Source organism: Mauremys reevesii, linkage group 21, assembly GCF_016161935.1.
Source record: "Mauremys reevesii isolate NIE-2019 linkage group 21, ASM1616193v1, whole genome shotgun sequence".
NCBI lineage: Eukaryota > Metazoa > Chordata > Testudines > Geoemydidae > Mauremys > Mauremys reevesii.
In genome coordinates, this window is record NC_052643.1 from 569,282 (window position 1) to 587,243 (window position 17,962).

Sequence of the window (17,962 nt, forward strand, 5' to 3'; positions counted from 1 at the left end):
CTCTCGAGCCATCAACCCCACATCTCGCTGGTGGAAAGTGCCCCAGAAATCTGACCTGATAGCCAAAAACATTCAAAGAGAAAGCTACAGCAGTAAGTACAGTATGCAGGGGCTCGAGGCAGGCAGTCCCTGTGCTACACACCAGCTGGTTTACCCCGGTGCACACACCCGTAATGGCCTGGACCAGGTCAGCATTGTATTCCAGGTAGTTGTAGCCTTCGTAATCGTAGGGCCCCTCGCAGAGAGCTCGACATTCAGTGTCAGCTACAAAATATTCCTCCAGGGCCTTCTCCAGATGCAGAATGGCTGGTTGTGGCTGCTCCTCTGTGTAGAACTTCACACCCAGGCGGAACTCGTGCTGCAAAGAGCCAGGAGGAAAGTGAACCCAGGCCCCAGCCAGACACATTCCACTGTGGGTGCAGTTCAGCACTGCCCCCCCAGTATCTCGCCCACCCTCTAATCACTGGGGCCCAGGGGCAGTAGATTGTGGCTGCCCAACTTCAGAGGGTCCCTCAATAAAAGAGATCTCCAAGCAGATGGCAGGCTGAATACATACCACACAGACCATGGGGCCAGAGGACAGATGCTCTTTCAACAACAGATTAATACAGCCTTCAAAAGCAACTGCTCTGTCAGAGAGGGGGTTAGTCTACTGTGGCCAATAATGCTACCCAGGGCTCTCATCTTTCATGCATTTGTTTGGGCCAAGGTCAATACATGGCCCGTTAGGCATGTAACATTTTGGGTCTTTCCCATGATGTGTCTGAGTGTTTGAGGAGGGAATAGAGGGAGAGAAATCCCCCCACCCCAATATTTGCTGCTGGAAATTTCACAGTTAAAATCAATCCATCCATCCAGTTCCACATTTCAGGTATTCCCAAAGATGAAGAGCTCTCTGGCTCTGTGCACTGGGATGGGCTCTCAATTCAGCACAGTGTCACAGGAATGGTGCACTTCCACGCTGCTCCACGTGGGAGAATTCTGCTCTCCCCAAAGGCCCCTTTACTGGTGCCCCCGGCACGTGGCCACTTCACTGCACATACAGCACAGCTCTTTTAGCCAGCCAGCCAGGCCATTGAGCTCTTGTCCCATATGCCCTTCCCCTGTCCAGTCGCACCCCTGAATCTCATGCGTCGGTGACAATGCAGGCTGGATGGTTTAGGATCCCTGGTTCCAGGGCTTCTCCATTATTTTAAATTAATTACCATCCATTTTTAAATTCTACCAGTTAGAAAAACACCTAGAGTTTTATTATCTGTGAGGATGCACCAGAAGTGCCCAGTCCCCTCCATATTCATTGGCTAGATGCAGAGTCTGACACAGCAGGGTAGTCAGGAGGGAATTGGGGGTAGGATACCAGGCTGTTGCCTCCTCCTGTCATGTGAGCCCCTTTGCTACAAACTCATAGCCAAGGCCAGAGCGAGACAATCACAGCCCCTGCTCTCGAACCTTAGGGGTGGCCTGCTAAGGAAGTGATTTTGACACATGGGCTTGGGTTCCTTACGACGTGGGCCCTTCCCTGAAAGGTTGCTTCCCCCATCTCCTCCCAAAACACTCACAAGTACTGATAAGATCAGGTTTGATCTTCCTTGGCTGTCCTGGAGGGCTTCACCTGAGCTGAAGGGCAGGGGAGTCGAATCTTTAACCGTGACATCCTTTTTCTACAGTGTTCACTGGGTGTTGGTAGTTAAATAGGTGTTTAAAAATAGCAAAAGACCTGAAAAGTTTTACAACACTGACAAAATCCTTTACTTCTCAATCACTCAGCTTTCACCTCCCTATCCCGTGCGATGTCACTGTTTCACTTGGTCTCCATCATCAGACAGGACCTGAACTTCTACCACAGAAGCAGAACTCTCCCCCCAGCCTCTTTACCTGTCATAAACCAGCGAATAGGACACCCTTTTTATTCCATCATTTGTAGCCATTGCAGGTCAGCTCCAGAGGCCACCCGTCCTGCAGGTGCTGAGGGAGACTTTGCTCATTCATACTCTCCAAACAGACTTTGAGTGCCCAAGGAAATGATGGTGCGGGGCTGGTGGGTGAGGGTGGAAGCCCTGACCCTGAGGGAACACTTGGGGGAGGAGGGTTCTTCTTACCATGTGGGGCTTGGCCTCCAGGTCTGTGAAGTCCGACTCTTTGACTCCTGCCATCATCTGGTAATACTCCAGGTTCTGCCTCATCTCCACGTGGTCAGGGTTCCCCATAAAGAAGGTATGAGCAGCAGCCACAGCCTTATCGATCTTGTGGATCTAAGCAAAAAAACACGAGGAAAAGTGAGACTGAAGCCTGGACTCCCTGCCACACAGGGATGGTGTACTCGGCATCCTGGGAACATGTTACTATATCAGCACGGTGCAGGTCTCAACCACTTCTCTCTTGTTGACAGAACAACGAGTAATGGTCTCAAGTTGCTGTGGGGGAGGTTTAGGTTAGATATTAGGAAAAACTTTTTCACTAGGAGGGTGGTGAAGCACTGGAATGGGTTCCCTAGGGAGGTGGTGGAATCTTCTTCCTTAGAGGTTTTTAAGGTCAGGCTTGACAAAGCCCTGGCTGGCAGGGGCGGCTCTAGGCATTTTGCCGCCCCAAGCACGGCAGGCAGGCTGCCTTTGGCGGCTTGCCTGCAGGAGGTTCCCGGTCCCGCGGATTTGGCGGCAGCCTGCGAGAGGTCTGCCAAAGCCACGGGACCAGCGGACCCTCCGCAGGCATGCCGCCGAAGGCAGCCTGCCTGCTGCCCTCGCGGCGACCGGCAGAGCGCCCCCCGCGGCTTGCTGCCCCAACAACGCGCTTGGCGTGCTGGTGCCTGGAGCCGCCCCTGCTGGCTGGGATGATTTAGTTGGGGATTGGTCCTGCTTTGAGCAGGGGTTTGGACTAGACACCTCCTGAGGTCCCTTCCAATCCTGATATTCTACGATTCTATGGATTTGCCTAACTCCACCCAGCCATAGTCCCTGTCCCCCCAGCACACCCCAATTCAGCCACTCTCCACAGGCCCTGTGCATGCCCACACCAGGTTAACAACAGGACTAGTAACCTCATAGCACCTGACCCCTCCCTAATAAAAAAAATGCCATTTCACTGTACCCACCAGAACTCCAATTCAGGTCTCTTATTCCCACCATCCTAGGGGGCCCTCGGTGTGGTCTGTGTGGCAGCACTGAATTGGGGCAGGAATAATCACTGCTGGTTGATAGAGATCACGCTGGATAAACTGAGCGCTGCCTCGTATCCGTGCTTCATGCTGCAGTCGCAATTAAAGAGGCAGTGGGAATCTCTTACCATTAGTTTCCCTGAGGTTAGAGAAACATTCCCCACTCGCAAATAACAATATAGCCCGGGACAGCCACACGGTTGTGGGAAGCAGCACTTCAATGGAGCAGTTCCTGGTTTTAATGGGTCTGTGGTTTGTTTTGCTTTGTCTCACTGACTCTTTGGGGCAAGGGAACACAACCCTACGGAGGATTTCCTGGTTTTCAAATGTTTGAGTTGGGGCAACAACCCGAACTGCACCATAACTAAGTTGCTTAGAAATGAATCCATCACAAAACAGCAAAAAAGAGCAAAAGCACGTTTTTGTAAAGGTCACAGGTCAACTTTACAAGGAGTCCCACAGCTTGAGAGCACAAATAAACCACCCAGTGAATTCGGGATGATGCGTAATGCTGGAGAGTGAAAATCCCACACTGCTCTGGGGGAATGCTAGGACCAGACAAGCTTAATCTACTGGGGAAAGCAGCTGGCTTCTTCAACTGCTTGCGTAGTAAAACCATAGGAGAACATCCCCTCAAGACAATTTGTGTGGAAAACTGTACCATCCCAGCCAGTCCCTGCCGACTCACCAGGAAGACTCACCAGGAACGTCTCCCAGACCCAGACTGAATGAAACATCACAAACTGCCTGTGTCACAGCTGGATGTCATTACTCACTAACCAAAACACTAAGCCTCTCTCCTCCCCAGCTCTCCATACACACCTTATACCTTACATCAGTCTAAAAAATTATTTTCTTTTGTGTTCCACAGAGCCCTAGGCTGGGGGCTGCTACTGCATTAGCTAAACCCAGCTGTTTGAAAGTCTGGCTGTCTTGCAGGGACAGCACAAAATTTCAACTAAGATCTAAAGGTCACTGGTTCACTCCCAGGTTTTGGGAGGCTTTGTCCATGCTTCCTTATTTTGGAGTGGAAGGATGGTTTTGAGGTTAAAGCACTGAACTGGGACTCAGGAGATCTGAGTTCAGTTCCTGGCTCTGCCACAGACTCCCTGTATAACCTCAGGCAAATCTCTGGGCCTCATCTCCCCCATCTGTACAAGGGGAATAATAATCTTTCCTGTCTCTCACCCATTATGTCTCTTTAGATTGCAAGATCTTTAAGGCAGGGACTGTCTCTTATTATGTATAGTATGTACAGCACCTAGCATAATGGGGCTCTGATCTTGAATGGGGCCTCTAGGAGTGATGGTTAAGGCTGCGTCTGGGCTGCCTGAGCAGATCAAGCAGCCCCTGCACCAACTGCACTGGCTGCTGCTGGGGCAGTGTGTGTGTGGGAGGGGTGGTGCTTACCTGGGGCTCCCCAGAAGCGGCAGGCATGTCCCTGCAGCCCCAAGGTGGTGGAGCCAGGAGGGGCTCTGTGCACTTCCCCCGGCCAAAAGCACCGCCCCCACAGCTCCCATTGGCTGCGGTTCCCAGCCAATGGGAGCTGTGGAGCTGGAACTCACGGCGGGGGCAGCACACCAGAGCCCCCCGGCCTTTCATCCCCCTAGGAGCTGCAGGGACACGCGGAGCTGGGTAGGGAGCCTGCTAGCTCCGCCGCCCAGCCCCCATTCCCCCAGCAGGGGTCCCGGGCCGCGCGCTGCCACCCCCTCAGCACCAGCAGGGGTCCCGGGACATGTGCTGCTGCCCACCTCCCCCCCCCCAGCACCTGGAGAGGGTCCTGGGCCATCCCCTCAGCACCTCTGGCCCACCCCCCCAGAGCACCCTCAGCCCCAGTTTTAGGTAGGGGTATATAGTACAAATCATGGACAGGTCAAGGGTTGTGAATTTTTGTTTACCGCCCATGACCTGTCCATGACTTTTACTAAAAATACCCATGACTAAAACGTAGCCTTAGCAATGGTCATTCAAATGATAATTAACAAGAGTTTCCCAAGGGAAAACATCCCCCTTTTCCCTTCCCCTGGGGCAGGGGGAGAAAGAAATAGAGAAGACATCATGTGTGACAGATGTCAGGCATGTTGTTTAATGCAGGTCTGGAAGACACTCAGACACTGCCCTGATGGGTTCAGTATAAAAACCTGAACAAGGATATACAGGGCAGTAGTGGAAGCCCAGACTCTTAAGTTATTGAAAATTGGACTAGACGAAGTCCAGAATGCACCATACAGACTGATCCTATGCTGGCAGGGGCTGGCAGGGGTTAGGGTTTTTCATTTCTGCCTTCTGAGATTCTATGAATTGCACCTTATCCCAATAGTTTAATTTTCATGAGAACTTAGAGGGCCCATCCAGGTGAAATCTAATCAATAAAAAAAAAAAAAAAAACACTGTGGAATAGTTTCAGGTTCTGCATCTACCGAAGCTGCTCTGCCAAACTTGTAGTTTTTTAATCTACATTTTTCCATTTAAAAATATTTTCTCTTCTCTCTTGCTCTGTGAAAAACAAGTAAAGAGAGACACCAACGAAGTATAGAGCGGAGAGTGAAACTGTTAAATGCACAAAGTAAACAAACTGAAAAACAAATATGTTTTCCTCTCACTGCCTTCAGTATTTGATTTTAGCTGTTACTTGTAATGCCAATAGGTAAAAACTATTCAAACAGTAGTGTGATTACATTGACATTTAAATCAACCTGACCCAGTATTTTTTTAAAGCCTCCTCGGGGGGCAAAGCAGAGATAAAAGTGTCTGAAGCCCACTATTCTTGGGCTACAGGAGAGTCTCTGTGTCACAGAGTTAATGTGATCATTGATGCAATACAAAGCTTCCCGAGGGGATTGAGACCCCAAGAATATTCTTTGCAGGTATTTCCTTTAAGTGCCCAGTGGGGCACATTGTTAGCGCTAATGTCATCATTACCACTAAAATACAGATCTAATGGGTGTAAACACTTACACGTCTCAGTAAGGTCACTGAATGGGACAAAGACACACCAGCGGCAAGGAAGAGTGTACAAAGGGGCCAGTTTTTTCACTTTTCTGACTACAACTGTACTTGACATCAGCTCTGAAACACGAGACCCTTGTGGATAGCTTTACACTGGGCATGAAGGATGATACAGACCCCAGCTCACTACGTGGCATTCCAGCTTCTGAAGAAGGGAGGAGGAGAATAGAGGGGGCTGGACTTTCTGCTGCAGGAAAAGGAGGGGAGACATCTGGAAGCAACTGGGACTGCACATGTGGCATAAACTCCATTGCCCTGCCCTAGGATGGGAGGAGCAGCGAGAGGGGAGGATGGAAAGCTCCTAGATTGGATTCTGTTACATGTGCTGAACTGGGGAAAAGGAAATGTGTAAATACAAAGCAAGGCACAAAAGGAGTTAGGGGGAATGTCCATTTCACTAGCATGTGGCACCCAGGTGACGCTGGGGCCAGAGACCTGGCACTGCCCCCATCATCTACCCTACCAGTCACAGCACAATACTTGCCTGTAGCTAACTCCCAGAGAGCGCCCTTCTGCCCATCTCTAGTGTTATCTCATGCTCTCACTGATCCCTCATGCACTTCCTTGAGTCACAGCCTGCACCTTCCCCAGCACCCTTCCCACAGCCTCTCTTCTTGCACCATCCTGTTCCCCCTCCAGATGCAGCTGCCTCCCTTCCTAGCACCATCCAGCACCCCCGCCTAATACAACTGCTGGCAAGCCCTCCCCAAGGAGGAATGTGCCTACATTAAGAGCAGCACATGGCTCCTCTGGATTGGTACCCAGGGAAAGGACGAATGGATCTGCATGCCATCCATTTTGACCCTCATTAAGAGGGCCAAGGTGGGTGAGGTAATACCTTTTATTGGACCAAATTCTGTTGGTGAGAGAGCCAAGCTTACACAGAGCTCTTCCTCAGGTCTGGGAAACGCACACAGCCACAGCTAGATACAAGGGCAACAGATTGTTTAGAATAATTAGTGAACACATATTTCAAGGGACCATTCTTCCCAGATTCAGCCCAGCCCAGTAGGGACAGTTCTGCGTGTGCACCATCAGCGTGGAATAGGCATTGGCTTTCAGCTGGGCCATGGCTTAGCAAAACGCTCAGCACCACTGCCACATAGGAGTGACTGTACTGGACGGTGTCCGATGTGGACAGCCTCCCTTCCTTATTAGGGGGCAGCAGACAGACCAGATATGGTCCTGTAACTTTTCAGTCTCACACTGAAATGAGCTCCTGCAGTTGGTAACAGGTCTGATCTGCAGACGAGGTCATTTCTCAACCCCAAGCGTCCTAGTGGCTGCAAACGGCCCCCACGCTGCCTGCTGTAGCTGGTGAGTGAAGTGTGAGTGTCCAGCTTTTGGAGCCCATGTGCACCACAATGCAGAGAGCATGGAGACCCTGCCTCCCAGGGGATGCTGCACTTTGATTTCCCCTGCGATTTATCTAACTAGAGCAGAGCACTGGACACCTGAGGCAGAGCTACACCCATGGTCTTCCATTTCACCTGCTGTCAACCTCACCTGGGGTCCCAGCCCCACCACTGGGCCCCAGCCAGCCCCGCCCTACATCCTCTGAATCTGCCTGGATCCACTTGGAAACAGCCCCCCTGTAGAGACACGGGGACCTAGGGCTCTCCCTTGCTCCCTGGGGGCTCCTCCATCCCCAGCCAGGCCTGCTCGGTCTCCCTCCCCGGGCCCAGGCTCGCCCCCGGGCCCGGGCCCCTCACCTTGAAGTAGGCCACCTGCAGGTAGTTGTAGGGGCTGCGCTTGCGGAACTCGAGCTCCAGCTCCTCGCTGAGCAGGTAGCGGGACGGGGCGCTGGGGGCGCAGGCCCGCAGGCAGGCTGCGCGGCGCAGCAGCTGTCGGAAGAAGAGGAGGTCGCGCAGGGCGGGCGGCGGGCCCGGCTCCCCCGCGGGCCAGGCGGTGCTGTTGGCGCAGCGCAGACGGCAGCGCACGAGCTGGGAGCGCAGCGCCCCCCGGGCCCGCAGCGCCCGCTCCATGTGCAGGATCACGGCGGGCCAGTCCCCGCGCGCGTACGCCTCGGAGCCGGCGGCGAACAGCGCGTCGGGCGGCTCGGCCGGCTCCGGGGGCTCCGCCGCGCACGGCGCCAGCAGCAGCAGGAGCAGTGCGGCCAGCGCCATGGCCGAGAGCGGAGAGACAGACAGGACCGGCGGCAGAGCCCCGCCCACTCCCATCGGAGCCCCGCCCACAGAGCGCTCAGCCCCGCCCGCGCTGCCGGGCCCACGGAACGTATCGGCTCTTGGGCGGGAGGCAGCGGCGATGGCGGAGGCGGGCGCTACCGGGGCGGGTGAGTGCGGGCTGTATCCCCCCCCCCCGGGCCCGCGCCCGCGCCCGCGCCCGCGCCGCGCCGCTTCGCTTTCTAACGGGCGCTCTCTCCGCAGGAGCCGCTGTGGCGCTGGTGGAGCGCGGCGCCGGCCGGGGCGCGGACCCCGGCGAGCTCGTGGCTCTGGCGCAGCAGGTGCAGAAGGTGAGAAGCCTCGGCGAGCCTGGCGCCCCGGGGTTTGGAGGCCGGGGCCACTCGGGACTTTCTCTGCGGCGCGGCCGGGCATTGCTGTGGGGCGGCAGGGGCGAGCCGGGCTGCCCCGTTCCCGGAGGCGCTCGGGGTGGCCCCAGGGGCTGCACCGGCCCGGGGAGCTGGCGCGGCGCTGCCCCTCCCCACCCCGGCTGCAGCAGCTGGCTGCGAACCAGCCCGGACGGGCCTAGCTGGGGCAAGGGGCGGGCAGAGCTCCAGACATGATGGGCGTGAAGGGCTCTCCGGCTCGGCTAGCCCAGCTCCTGCGCCTGGGCAGGACTACGGTTAGCTAGGCCAGAGCTTCTCAAACGCCTTGGTGGGCCCCCTCTGAAAGAGTTCAGGCTGTGATGACCCCACCCATACCCAGCCCCCTTATTTCTGCGCTGCTGGTAGAGGCAGAGCTGGGCACCTGGCTGGCAGCTGCTGCTCTCCTGTAGTCTTACAACCCCCATTTTTGGGTCTGCCCCCAGTTTGAGAAACACTGAGCTAGACAATCCTGTTCTGAAAATCTCCAGTGATGGAGATCCCTCAGTCTCCATAGGTAATCTGCTCCAGTGTTTAACTACCTGCTAAGAAGTTTTTCCTAGTGCCTAACCTAAATCTCCTGTGCTGCAAGTTAAGCCCATTACTTCCTGGCTTGTCCTCTGTAGGTAAGAAGAAGAATATCACCCTCCTCTTTATAACAGCCTTTTATGTATTTGAAGATTGACACCATGTTCCCTCTGTCTTCTCTTCTCCAAACCAAATAAACGTATCTGATGAATAGTGTTTCCAGATGTCCAGATTTTATAGGGACAGTCCTGATTTTTGGGTCTCTTTCTTATATAGGCTCCTATTACCCCCCACCTCCGTCCTGATTTTTCACATTTGCTGTCTGGTCACCCTACTGACGAAGTCCCACGAAAGCTTATGCTCCAATACTTCTGTTAGTCTATAAGGTGCCACAGGATTCTGTCACTTTTTACAGAGACCGACTAACACAGCTACCCCTTTTTAAACCTTTAATCATGTTATTGCTCTTCTCTGGACTTTCTCCAATTTGTCTACATCTTTCCTGAAGTATCGTGCCCAGAACTGGACACAGTACTCCAGTTGAGGCCTTAACAGTCCTGAGTAGAGTGGAAGAATTACTACTTTTGTCTTCCTTACAATGCTCCTGCTAATACTGTACAGCCCAGAATCATGTTTTCTTTTGTTGCAACATTGCTGATTCGTACTTAGTTTGTGATTTTTTTTTTATAACCCTCAAATCCTGTTCTGCAGTATTCCTTTCTCAGCAATCGTTGCCCATTTTGTATTTTTGCAATTGATTATTCCTTCCTAAGTGTAATACTTTGCATTTGTCTTCACTGAAATTCATCCTGTTTATTTCAGATCATTTCTCCAGTTTGCCAGTATCATTTTGAATTCTAATCCTGTTATCCAAAGTGCTTGCAACCTCTTCCTGCTCGGTATTGTCTGCGAACTTTATAAGTGTACTCTCTATGCCATTATCAAAATCATTTATGAAGATATTGAATAGAACTAGACCCAGGACAAATTCCTGCAGGTCCTCACTTGATATGTCCTTCTAGCTTGACTGTCAACCATTGATAACTACTCTGAGTACACTTTTCCAACCAGTTGTGCACCTACCTTATTCATCTAGGCTATATTTCGGTTGTTTGTTTATAAGACAGTCATATGAAACAGTATCAAAAGCCGTACTAAAGTTTGAGTTATCTCACATCTACTGCTTCAACCTTATCCACAAGGCTTGTTACCCTGTCAAAGAAGAATATTAGGTTGGTTTGACATGATTTGTTCTTGACAAATCCATGTTGACTGTTACTTATCACCTTATTATCTTCTATGTGGTTATAAATTGATTTGCTCCATTATCTTTCCAGGTATTGAAGTTAAGCTAATAGGTCTATAATTCCCTGGGTTGTCCTTATTCCCTCTGTTTGCTCTTCTTCTTGCTTCTAATGTGGGCATCTTTAGAAGCATCTGACCAACTGGGGTGGGATTGGTCATTGCTGACCAACTGGGGTGGGATATCACCAGCTGGTCAGCAATGATCTCTACACAGTGATGTCTGACTATCTGAAGAACTCCCACTGGACCTAGATGGGTAAGCAGTGGAGGCCAGCAGAACCCTTTGGTACCCTGCTCAGACTTGGTCTACACCTAAAACTTAGGTGCATCACTCAGGGGTGTGAATTTTTCACACATGCCGAGAGTCATACTTAGCCCAACTAAGCCTTGGTATAGGCACCATTAGGTTAATGGATTATTTAGTTATTGCCTTGCAAGGGGGTGGTGGCTTTACTGCAGTGACAGAAAAACCCCTTCCATCATTGTAGCAAGTGTCTCCACACTACAACAGCTGTGTTGCTGTAGCACTTGTAGTGTAGACACACCCTCAGTCAGGATAAGAACATGGGTTCACATTTGGTTCATGTGACTACTGCTGCAATGATAAGGACTAGAAACAATTTAAAAACCCTTGAAAGCTCAGATTCTGGAGCTCAATTCAGCAAGGGATGAATTCCACTGTAAATTCTGCTGCTGCAGAATCTTGGAATACACTGAGTCCTGGTTAAAACCAATAAGAGACCCATTTGTAGGAACTGAATAAGGGGATATTACTGCATATACAAATAGATGGTACAGCCTCCTGTAGAATGCAGCATTCAGACAGGAAGGCGGACTTGTTTTCAGGTTAAAGTACTGGACTGGGAAAGCATATACTGTATGTACTCATTCATAAGCTGAATATTTTTGGTAAAAAAGTGACGCTTCAAAGAGCGGGGGTCAGCCTATAAACGGGTCTACACCAAAATTTGATATTTTAAACTCTATGGAATCATTGAATTGAATATCGAATACATTGGCGTTTTGTTTACCAGAAGCGTTCACAGGCATGGAGCCCCTCAGCTCCATGTGGCCGTAGTTCGCTGTTCCCAGCCAATGGGAGCTGCGGGAAGTGGTGCCACTTCCCGCAGCTCCCATTGGCTGGGAACGGCAAACCACGTGCCTATGAACGCTCCAGGTAAACAAAATGTCCCAACCCACCAGTGGCTTCCCCTGACAGGCCAGGAGCCAAAGTTTTCCAACCCCTGAAATATAGGGTCGGCTTATGAAAGGGTCATACAGTTTTTGCTATTTTTACCTATCCATTTTTGGGGGATCGGCTTATAAACGAATGAGCTAATGAACACGTATATATGGTATATATGTCACCTGACATTGGGGCCCCGATCTTGCTTGAGGCCTCTATGTACTACTGTAATACAAATAATTCACTTTAGGTCCCTTCTTTCAAGGTTGAACTTGAAATAGAAAAAAATCAAGGGAAAGGGCATCACTTGTTTAGTCAATCAGAATGAGGAAGAAGACGCAGTTGCTTCCATAGCAGCAGACTAAGGGCTATTCTATACTGGAAAACTAGATTGACCCAGCTACTTTGCTCAGGGATGTGAATAATCCACACCCCCTGAGCCATATAGTTAAGATGACCTAAATCCCCATGTAGACAGCACTAGGTGGATGGAAGAGTTCTGCCTTGCAGGGCGGTGGATTTTACTGCGGTTATGGGAGAACATTGCTGTAGTAAATGTTTACATTGAAGCGCTACAGTGGCGCAGCTGCAGTAGTGTTTTAAGTTTAGTCATAGGCTTATACTTCATATTGCAGCGATCGAGGTGGTTCAGAGAAGAGTGAGAAGAATGATTGATTGAGGAAAGGATTGGACTTGTTTGCCTTTGAAAGGAGAACAAGAAGACAGGACATGATCAAAAATACATTAAACAATGAATGGCTTAGAGAAGGTAGATCAGGAACTTCTGTTCTCCCTGTCTCAAAATGCAAGAAGGGAATGTTTAATGGAATTAAAAGGTGGGAAATCAAAAGAAATACTTTTTCACACAATGTGTGATTGAAGAGTGGAACTTATTGCTACAGGAAGTGTGGCTAAACTTTTATACTATACCATCGAAGCACTCCTAGTGGACACAACTTATACTGGCAAAACTGAGCTTCTACTGGTATAGCCTATTACAGTTTCTCGAATTAAACAAGCTTTACCAGCAAAAGCGAGGTTATGCTGTCTAGCTGTATTTACACTAGGAGTTTTTGCCTGGCTAAATGACAAATCTCATGTTTCAGAGCATAAACCTTATCAGACAGGTTCAGGAAGAACTTACTTTATGACCATACCAAAACTCAGGCTGCTTATGGCAAGTTTTCATGCCAGTCTTCGTGTAACAATGCACACTGTGCAATTTCCATAACATTACCTGAAATAACCAGCCTGAGTTTTGGCGAGGTCAGAAAGGCTAACATGGTGGGAGTGGAGCTGGCAGGCATTAAACCCATACAGTCTAATCTTTACAAGGAGTGAGAAGGCCAGTAAGTTTTCTCTGATGCCTGCTTATTAAAATTTCCCTCTTTCTTACAGGCAGATGAATTCATCCGAGCTAATGCCTGCAACAGATTGACTGTCATAGCTGAGCAAATCCGGTATCTGCAGGAGCAGGCCCGAAAGGTAAGGAAGATTTAGCATTATCAGTGCTTATCTTTCAATCCTGCAGGTTGAACTGATTTCTAGTACCTGTCAAAATGGTACATGGTTTGTAGTTGTGTATCCATTATATGGTACAGAGAACAGGAAAAAACAGGCAGCAGTCCAACACTTCTTTCAGAAACCATTCTGTTTCTGGCAGAGAAATCCCTTTTTTCCAGGAATGAGTAGTGTGTGGAAGGAGGAGAGCAAAAGTCTTGATACAGAATATGCGACCAGAAACTGTCAGACCTTTGAGCTGGCTCCCAACTTTATGGAGTAAAGAAGATTGCTCCTTTCCCAAACAGTATGAAGTGTACAATCTCTAAAGCGAAAGCCGCTGTCTCACTGGAATGATAGGATTTGTGACATAAACCTCCCACACCACAGAATTGTGCTCTGGTATCTAACCTAACATCTTAGGTGTTACAGAGGAAGAAACAACAAGGTTTGGATGCAGCCTGAATGTGTGGGGTAGGGGAGAGAGAGTACTCAAAGATGGCTTACTCCCAGGTTTGGGAAGGAAGGTGGTTTGTGAAGCTTGGTTTTAGCTATGTTAAGTTAATCTTGATTGCAAAACATCCAGGAGGAGATCTGGGATTCCGTAGAGTGGAGAGCTAGATCTGTCCTCTTCATAAAAAGCTAAATGAAGCCATGTGAGTAGTTAGATTTTCAGAGAGGATGGATGTAAAAGGAGAAGAGGATTGGGTTTAGGATATAAATCTGGGGGCTCTATGGAGAATAGGAGGAGGGTCCACCAAAGGAGATACTGACTGAATGACCAGGGAGATGGAAGGCGAGCTCAGAGCTGACACTTACAAAAGCCAAGGGTGGACAAGATTTTGAAGTCTGTATGACTGTTTTGAAAGTAGCAGAGGTGTCAAGGATGGGTGTGTAACATGATTTTCACAGGGAATTTCTGTCCTTGCTTGTTAAGGTCATAGTTCCCTATAGACAGGGCCGGCTCCAGGCACCAGCCTACCAAGCACGTGCTTGGGGCGGCACCTTGGGAGGGGGCGGCACTCGGGGTTTGTTTTTGTTTGGCCAGGCGTCGCTGGGGGGAGGCGGGGCTTAGGAGGCGTGGTGCCATGTTGGGGGGCGGGGACTTGGGCGGTGCTCGGCTGGGGCGGGGACTTGGGCGGCACGACGCAACACTTGGGGGGGGCAGGGACTTGGGTGACGGGACGCTCGGGGGGTGGGGCTTGGGTGGCGTGACACTCAGGGGGCGGGGACTTGGGCTGGGCAATGCTCAGGGTGGGGACTGGGCGGGGCAGCGCTCAGGGGCGGGGCTTGGGTGACGCTCGGGGCGGGGCCTTGGGCGGCGTGATGCTCAGAGGGGGGCGGCGCTCCTTGTTTTTGCTTGGGGCGCCAAAAATGTTAGAGCCGGCCCTGCCTACAGATACCCACCATAATAGATTTGATCTCAGCTACTTGACTGATTTGTAATCCTGAGACAGATTTGAACCCATGTGTGAAAGGCAAGTGCTTTATCTAGGACAGGATCTGTGTTGCTTCCCTGAACTCAGCAGCCCAGAGTCTTTGGCGGTGATCCATCATTAGCAGGTCTTAGCCCTGACACTCCATTGGGTTGTAGTTGGCCATTGTAGACACCTAGGGAAGCCTCAGAGAGTTAAGAGATAACTATAAAAGTCCCCCCCCCCCCAACTTCTAAGAAGCAAGTCCTGGAATTTGAAATTTGGAGCCATGAAGCCCCATGCTCACTAATAAACCTGTGGTCTGTTAGATGGAACAGCCAAGCTAGATTCCAAGGGAGGAGTCTACGTAGTGCTGATAGTTATGAAACATTGGCACAAATTAGCCCACATTGTTTAGTTGACTTTACTGAGGGAGGCTCTTCTCTTCCTTTCCAGAACTACAGCATAGTGTTCCTGGTGGAGAATTGCTGCTGTGTTTCAGTGCTGGAGGGCATGATGTATAGTCTGAGGTGTTAGTGTTGCATTTTTCTTTTCAGCTGTGGATTTCAGAGGGGGTAGGAGTCTTACAATTCTGTTGTGTGTAGGTCTTGGACGAAGCTAACAGAGATGCTGATCTTCATCATGTAGCCTGCAATATTGTGAAGAAACCAGGAAACATCTACTACCTGTACAGGCGGGAAAGTGGCCAGAGATACTTTTCCATCCTTTCTCCTAAGGTAGGTGGTGATCTACTCTCTTGTAAGAGTGGAAATCAAGAGTGAGCATGAAGGGGATGTCACCAGCACACATTGGGGGCTGGCTTATTCTGTTGGCTCTCTCAGCAAAGGGTCCATTGACTCAATGGGGATGAACTTACCAAAGCTGCCCTTAAGAGGGTATGGTTTTTGTTGGTGACTTGGTTTATGCTCACAGGTTGGCTTGGGAGCTGTATGGTGAAATAGTCTTTGAGGAAAGCTGAAAAGATTTTGGCTGTTTAGAAAGAATCCCCCCCCCCCCCCCAAAAAAAAAAAAAAAATCTAGGTTGACCTGAGAACTGAATGGGAGATTTCAAGGAGTCCCCTCCTGGTGGAATTAACATGCATGCTTGCAGATTCATCTCCTCTGAACCCCGTGTCAGTGAATCTTCTCAGGACAATCTTTTCCAGTGTGTGAGCCCAAAAGTTGATTCATTGACTCCTCACAGTTCAGCATTTCATGTGTTTAGTCATGGAAACCAGGGGCTACTGAACTGTTAGTGGGGAGGTCTCAGAGAAGCTCCCCTGCTCCAGGCAGCCACAGCTGTCCTTTCCTTGGGTGTGAGCTAAAGAACCTTTAGAGTTTTCATTAAATATAAAATTGAGGATTCTTGTTACATATCAAGATGGTTACATATGACACGCCCCAAAGGGCTGGAATGCTATGTTATGTGATATCACCTCCTCCCGCCTCCGTGTACCCCAGCAGCAGCTTTCTAAGTAGGCCCCCTTCTGGTGACCATGCTCACTCTATACCAGTACTGTGATTGTTCAGGAATAGAGATCACAACCTCCTAGGGCTTTGCTCATGATGTTACCCCACTCCGAGGAATCTCCTCTGAGGTAAAAGTTGTATTTTCTCTCTGAAGTGTCCAGTATCCAATTCACATTCTTTAATAAAAGCAGATTTTGTAATGGCATAGTACAGAAAAGAGCAAACCACAAATCGAGGCCCATGGCAATGAATGCCTCTAGTTGGCTAAGCCACTGCCCTGTCCCTGTCAGCTCTGTCACTGCACAGAGCTTGTATTAGAAAGTATGGTAATAGGCCTTAAAATATGCCCGAGTCATCAGCAGGGTTGCTTAATCTCGCATGTCTAGGGAGGTCACAGGCTCTGAATAGCCTGGTACATATGTTAAGTTTTTTTAAACCAGCATTTGGGTATTTCATCAAACCAAACTAATATGAGTGAGTTTGCTTGAATCCTCCAATTCATATGACTGTCCTCTTCCCCACCCCCCGCTTTCTCCTCCCCCCCCAAACAGATGTTTAGCCAAGATCCTCTGAGTCCCATCTCCCTCCACTCCCCATATCACACGCATAGCTATTATATGCTTTACTATTCTTAACATACACCTTCTATTCTTATTTTCCTGTTAGTGAATGCACACTCAAATACACCATGTACCTAGACACAAACAACTTTTTCCTTGGGGGGGCTAACAAATCATTAATACCACAAGAAGGGAAGCAAGCCTTCAAAACTGGGGAAAGTCCTTTGTTAGGAAGTGTGACAGCACTCTGAATATTAAAATCTATCAATGTTGGTAGAGCAGTTCAGTTCTAGTAGACAGACCTGTGTGTATTTTCCTGTTAGAGCTGAACTTCCCGTGAGTGAGACCAAACCCTGACATGAACTTGTCATCTGTTTTCTACAGGAATGGGGGACCAATTGCCCACATGAGTTCCTTGGTGCCTATAAGCTTCAGCACGATATGTCCTGGACTTCATCTGAGAACACTGAGAAACGAGATGCTGAAATTAGCATCCTTGACAAGCTGCTGAGCCAGCAGGCAGTGTTGCCTCAGTGTACGGAGCCCAACTTCCAAGGCCTCACCAAGTGAAGCAGGCTGACAATAACTGCACAGGCATTCTGAACAGCTTCTAGAAGAGGATGGATTTTCCTTACCTGATTACTGCAAAAGGAGTTCTAAGAATAGAGACCAACAAATTAAAACAGACTTTAGCAGCTCAGTTCAGCTACCCCTGGTTCCAGATTTTTCATTTAAAACTCTAACACAAACCCTTTCTGCCTTGCCCCACAACATCTAACGACTTGTAGTTTGGTTAATTACTTTACCAGCTCTAAGAACAGACATCTCTCGAGTTCCTCTAGTATCTTCTCCCATGATTTACTAGGGCCTGGTCTACACTACAGAGTTAGGTGGATGTAAGGCAGCCTACATCGACCTAATTATGTCAGTGTACACACTACAGCCTTGCTCCTGCTGATGTAAGTGACCTATTACTCAGATATAACAACTCCACCTCCATGAGAGGCGTAGGGCTTATGTCGGTGTAGTTAGGGCAACGCTCTGTGTGTGTGTGTGTGTGTGTGTGTGGGGACACTGCAGGATATTTACATCGGCTGTTGGCTGTCATTCAGTGAGGACTCCGGGTTCAGAAGTGCATTTGTGTGAAGTGTTACTCAGAGAAGAAGACACCAGGCTTGATCCACCATCTGAGCACTTGCTCTGCCTGGCCACCTTGCCAGCTTCTGTTCCTTGCTGCCTGGCTGCCCTGCCAGCCGCTTCTTTTCGCTGCCTGTCAGTCACCTGCATGTCTCCTGT

At 49.8% G+C, this 17,962-nt stretch overlaps 2 protein-coding genes across 3 annotated transcripts in view; one reads left to right on the forward strand and one right to left on the reverse strand.

The window, feature by feature from the left end:
* P3H1 (prolyl 3-hydroxylase 1) overlaps positions 1-8,321 on the reverse strand; it is a 26,024-nt gene extending 17,703 nt beyond the window's left edge. Inside the window, exons 1-3 of one of the 2 annotated variants that reach the window (XM_039509464.1) lie at positions 7,873-8,321; positions 2,100-2,252; positions 169-358 (exon numbers count right to left, since the gene is read on the reverse strand). In XM_039509464.1, the coding sequence (XP_039365398.1) occupies positions 169-358; positions 2,100-2,252; positions 7,873-8,286 (757 nt within the window). In that variant the 5' untranslated portion in view covers positions 8,287-8,321. Of the gene's footprint in view, positions 1-168; positions 359-2,099; positions 2,253-6,998; positions 7,063-7,872 lie in introns of those variants that run through there. The other variant, XM_039509465.1, reaches the window with a different exon arrangement.
* Positions 8,285-17,236, forward strand: C21H1orf50 (chromosome 21 C1orf50 homolog). Its single transcript, XM_039509554.1, has 5 exons — positions 8,285-8,453; positions 8,548-8,633; positions 13,120-13,206; positions 15,242-15,373; positions 17,051-17,236. Exons 1-5 carry the CDS (start codon positions 8,285-8,287, stop codon positions 17,234-17,236), a joined length of 660 nt encoding a protein of 219 aa, XP_039365488.1.
* The last annotated feature ends 726 nt before the right edge of the window (positions 17,237-17,962 follow it).

Bases quoted from the DNA above. Each gene is read 5' to 3' on its own strand.
- C21H1orf50 (XM_039509554.1), top strand. From the start codon at position 8,285: ATGGCCGAGAGCGGAGAGACAGACAGGACCGGCGGCAGAGCCCCGCCC. The intron at 8,454-8,547 runs GTGAGTGCGGGC...CTCTCTCCGCAG, and splicing joins GGCGGGCGCTACCGGGGCGG to GAGCCGCTGTGGCGCTGGTG. The intron at 13,207-15,241 runs GTAAGGAAGATT...TGTTGTGTGTAG, and splicing joins TGCAGGAGCAGGCCCGAAAG to GTCTTGGACGAAGCTAACAG.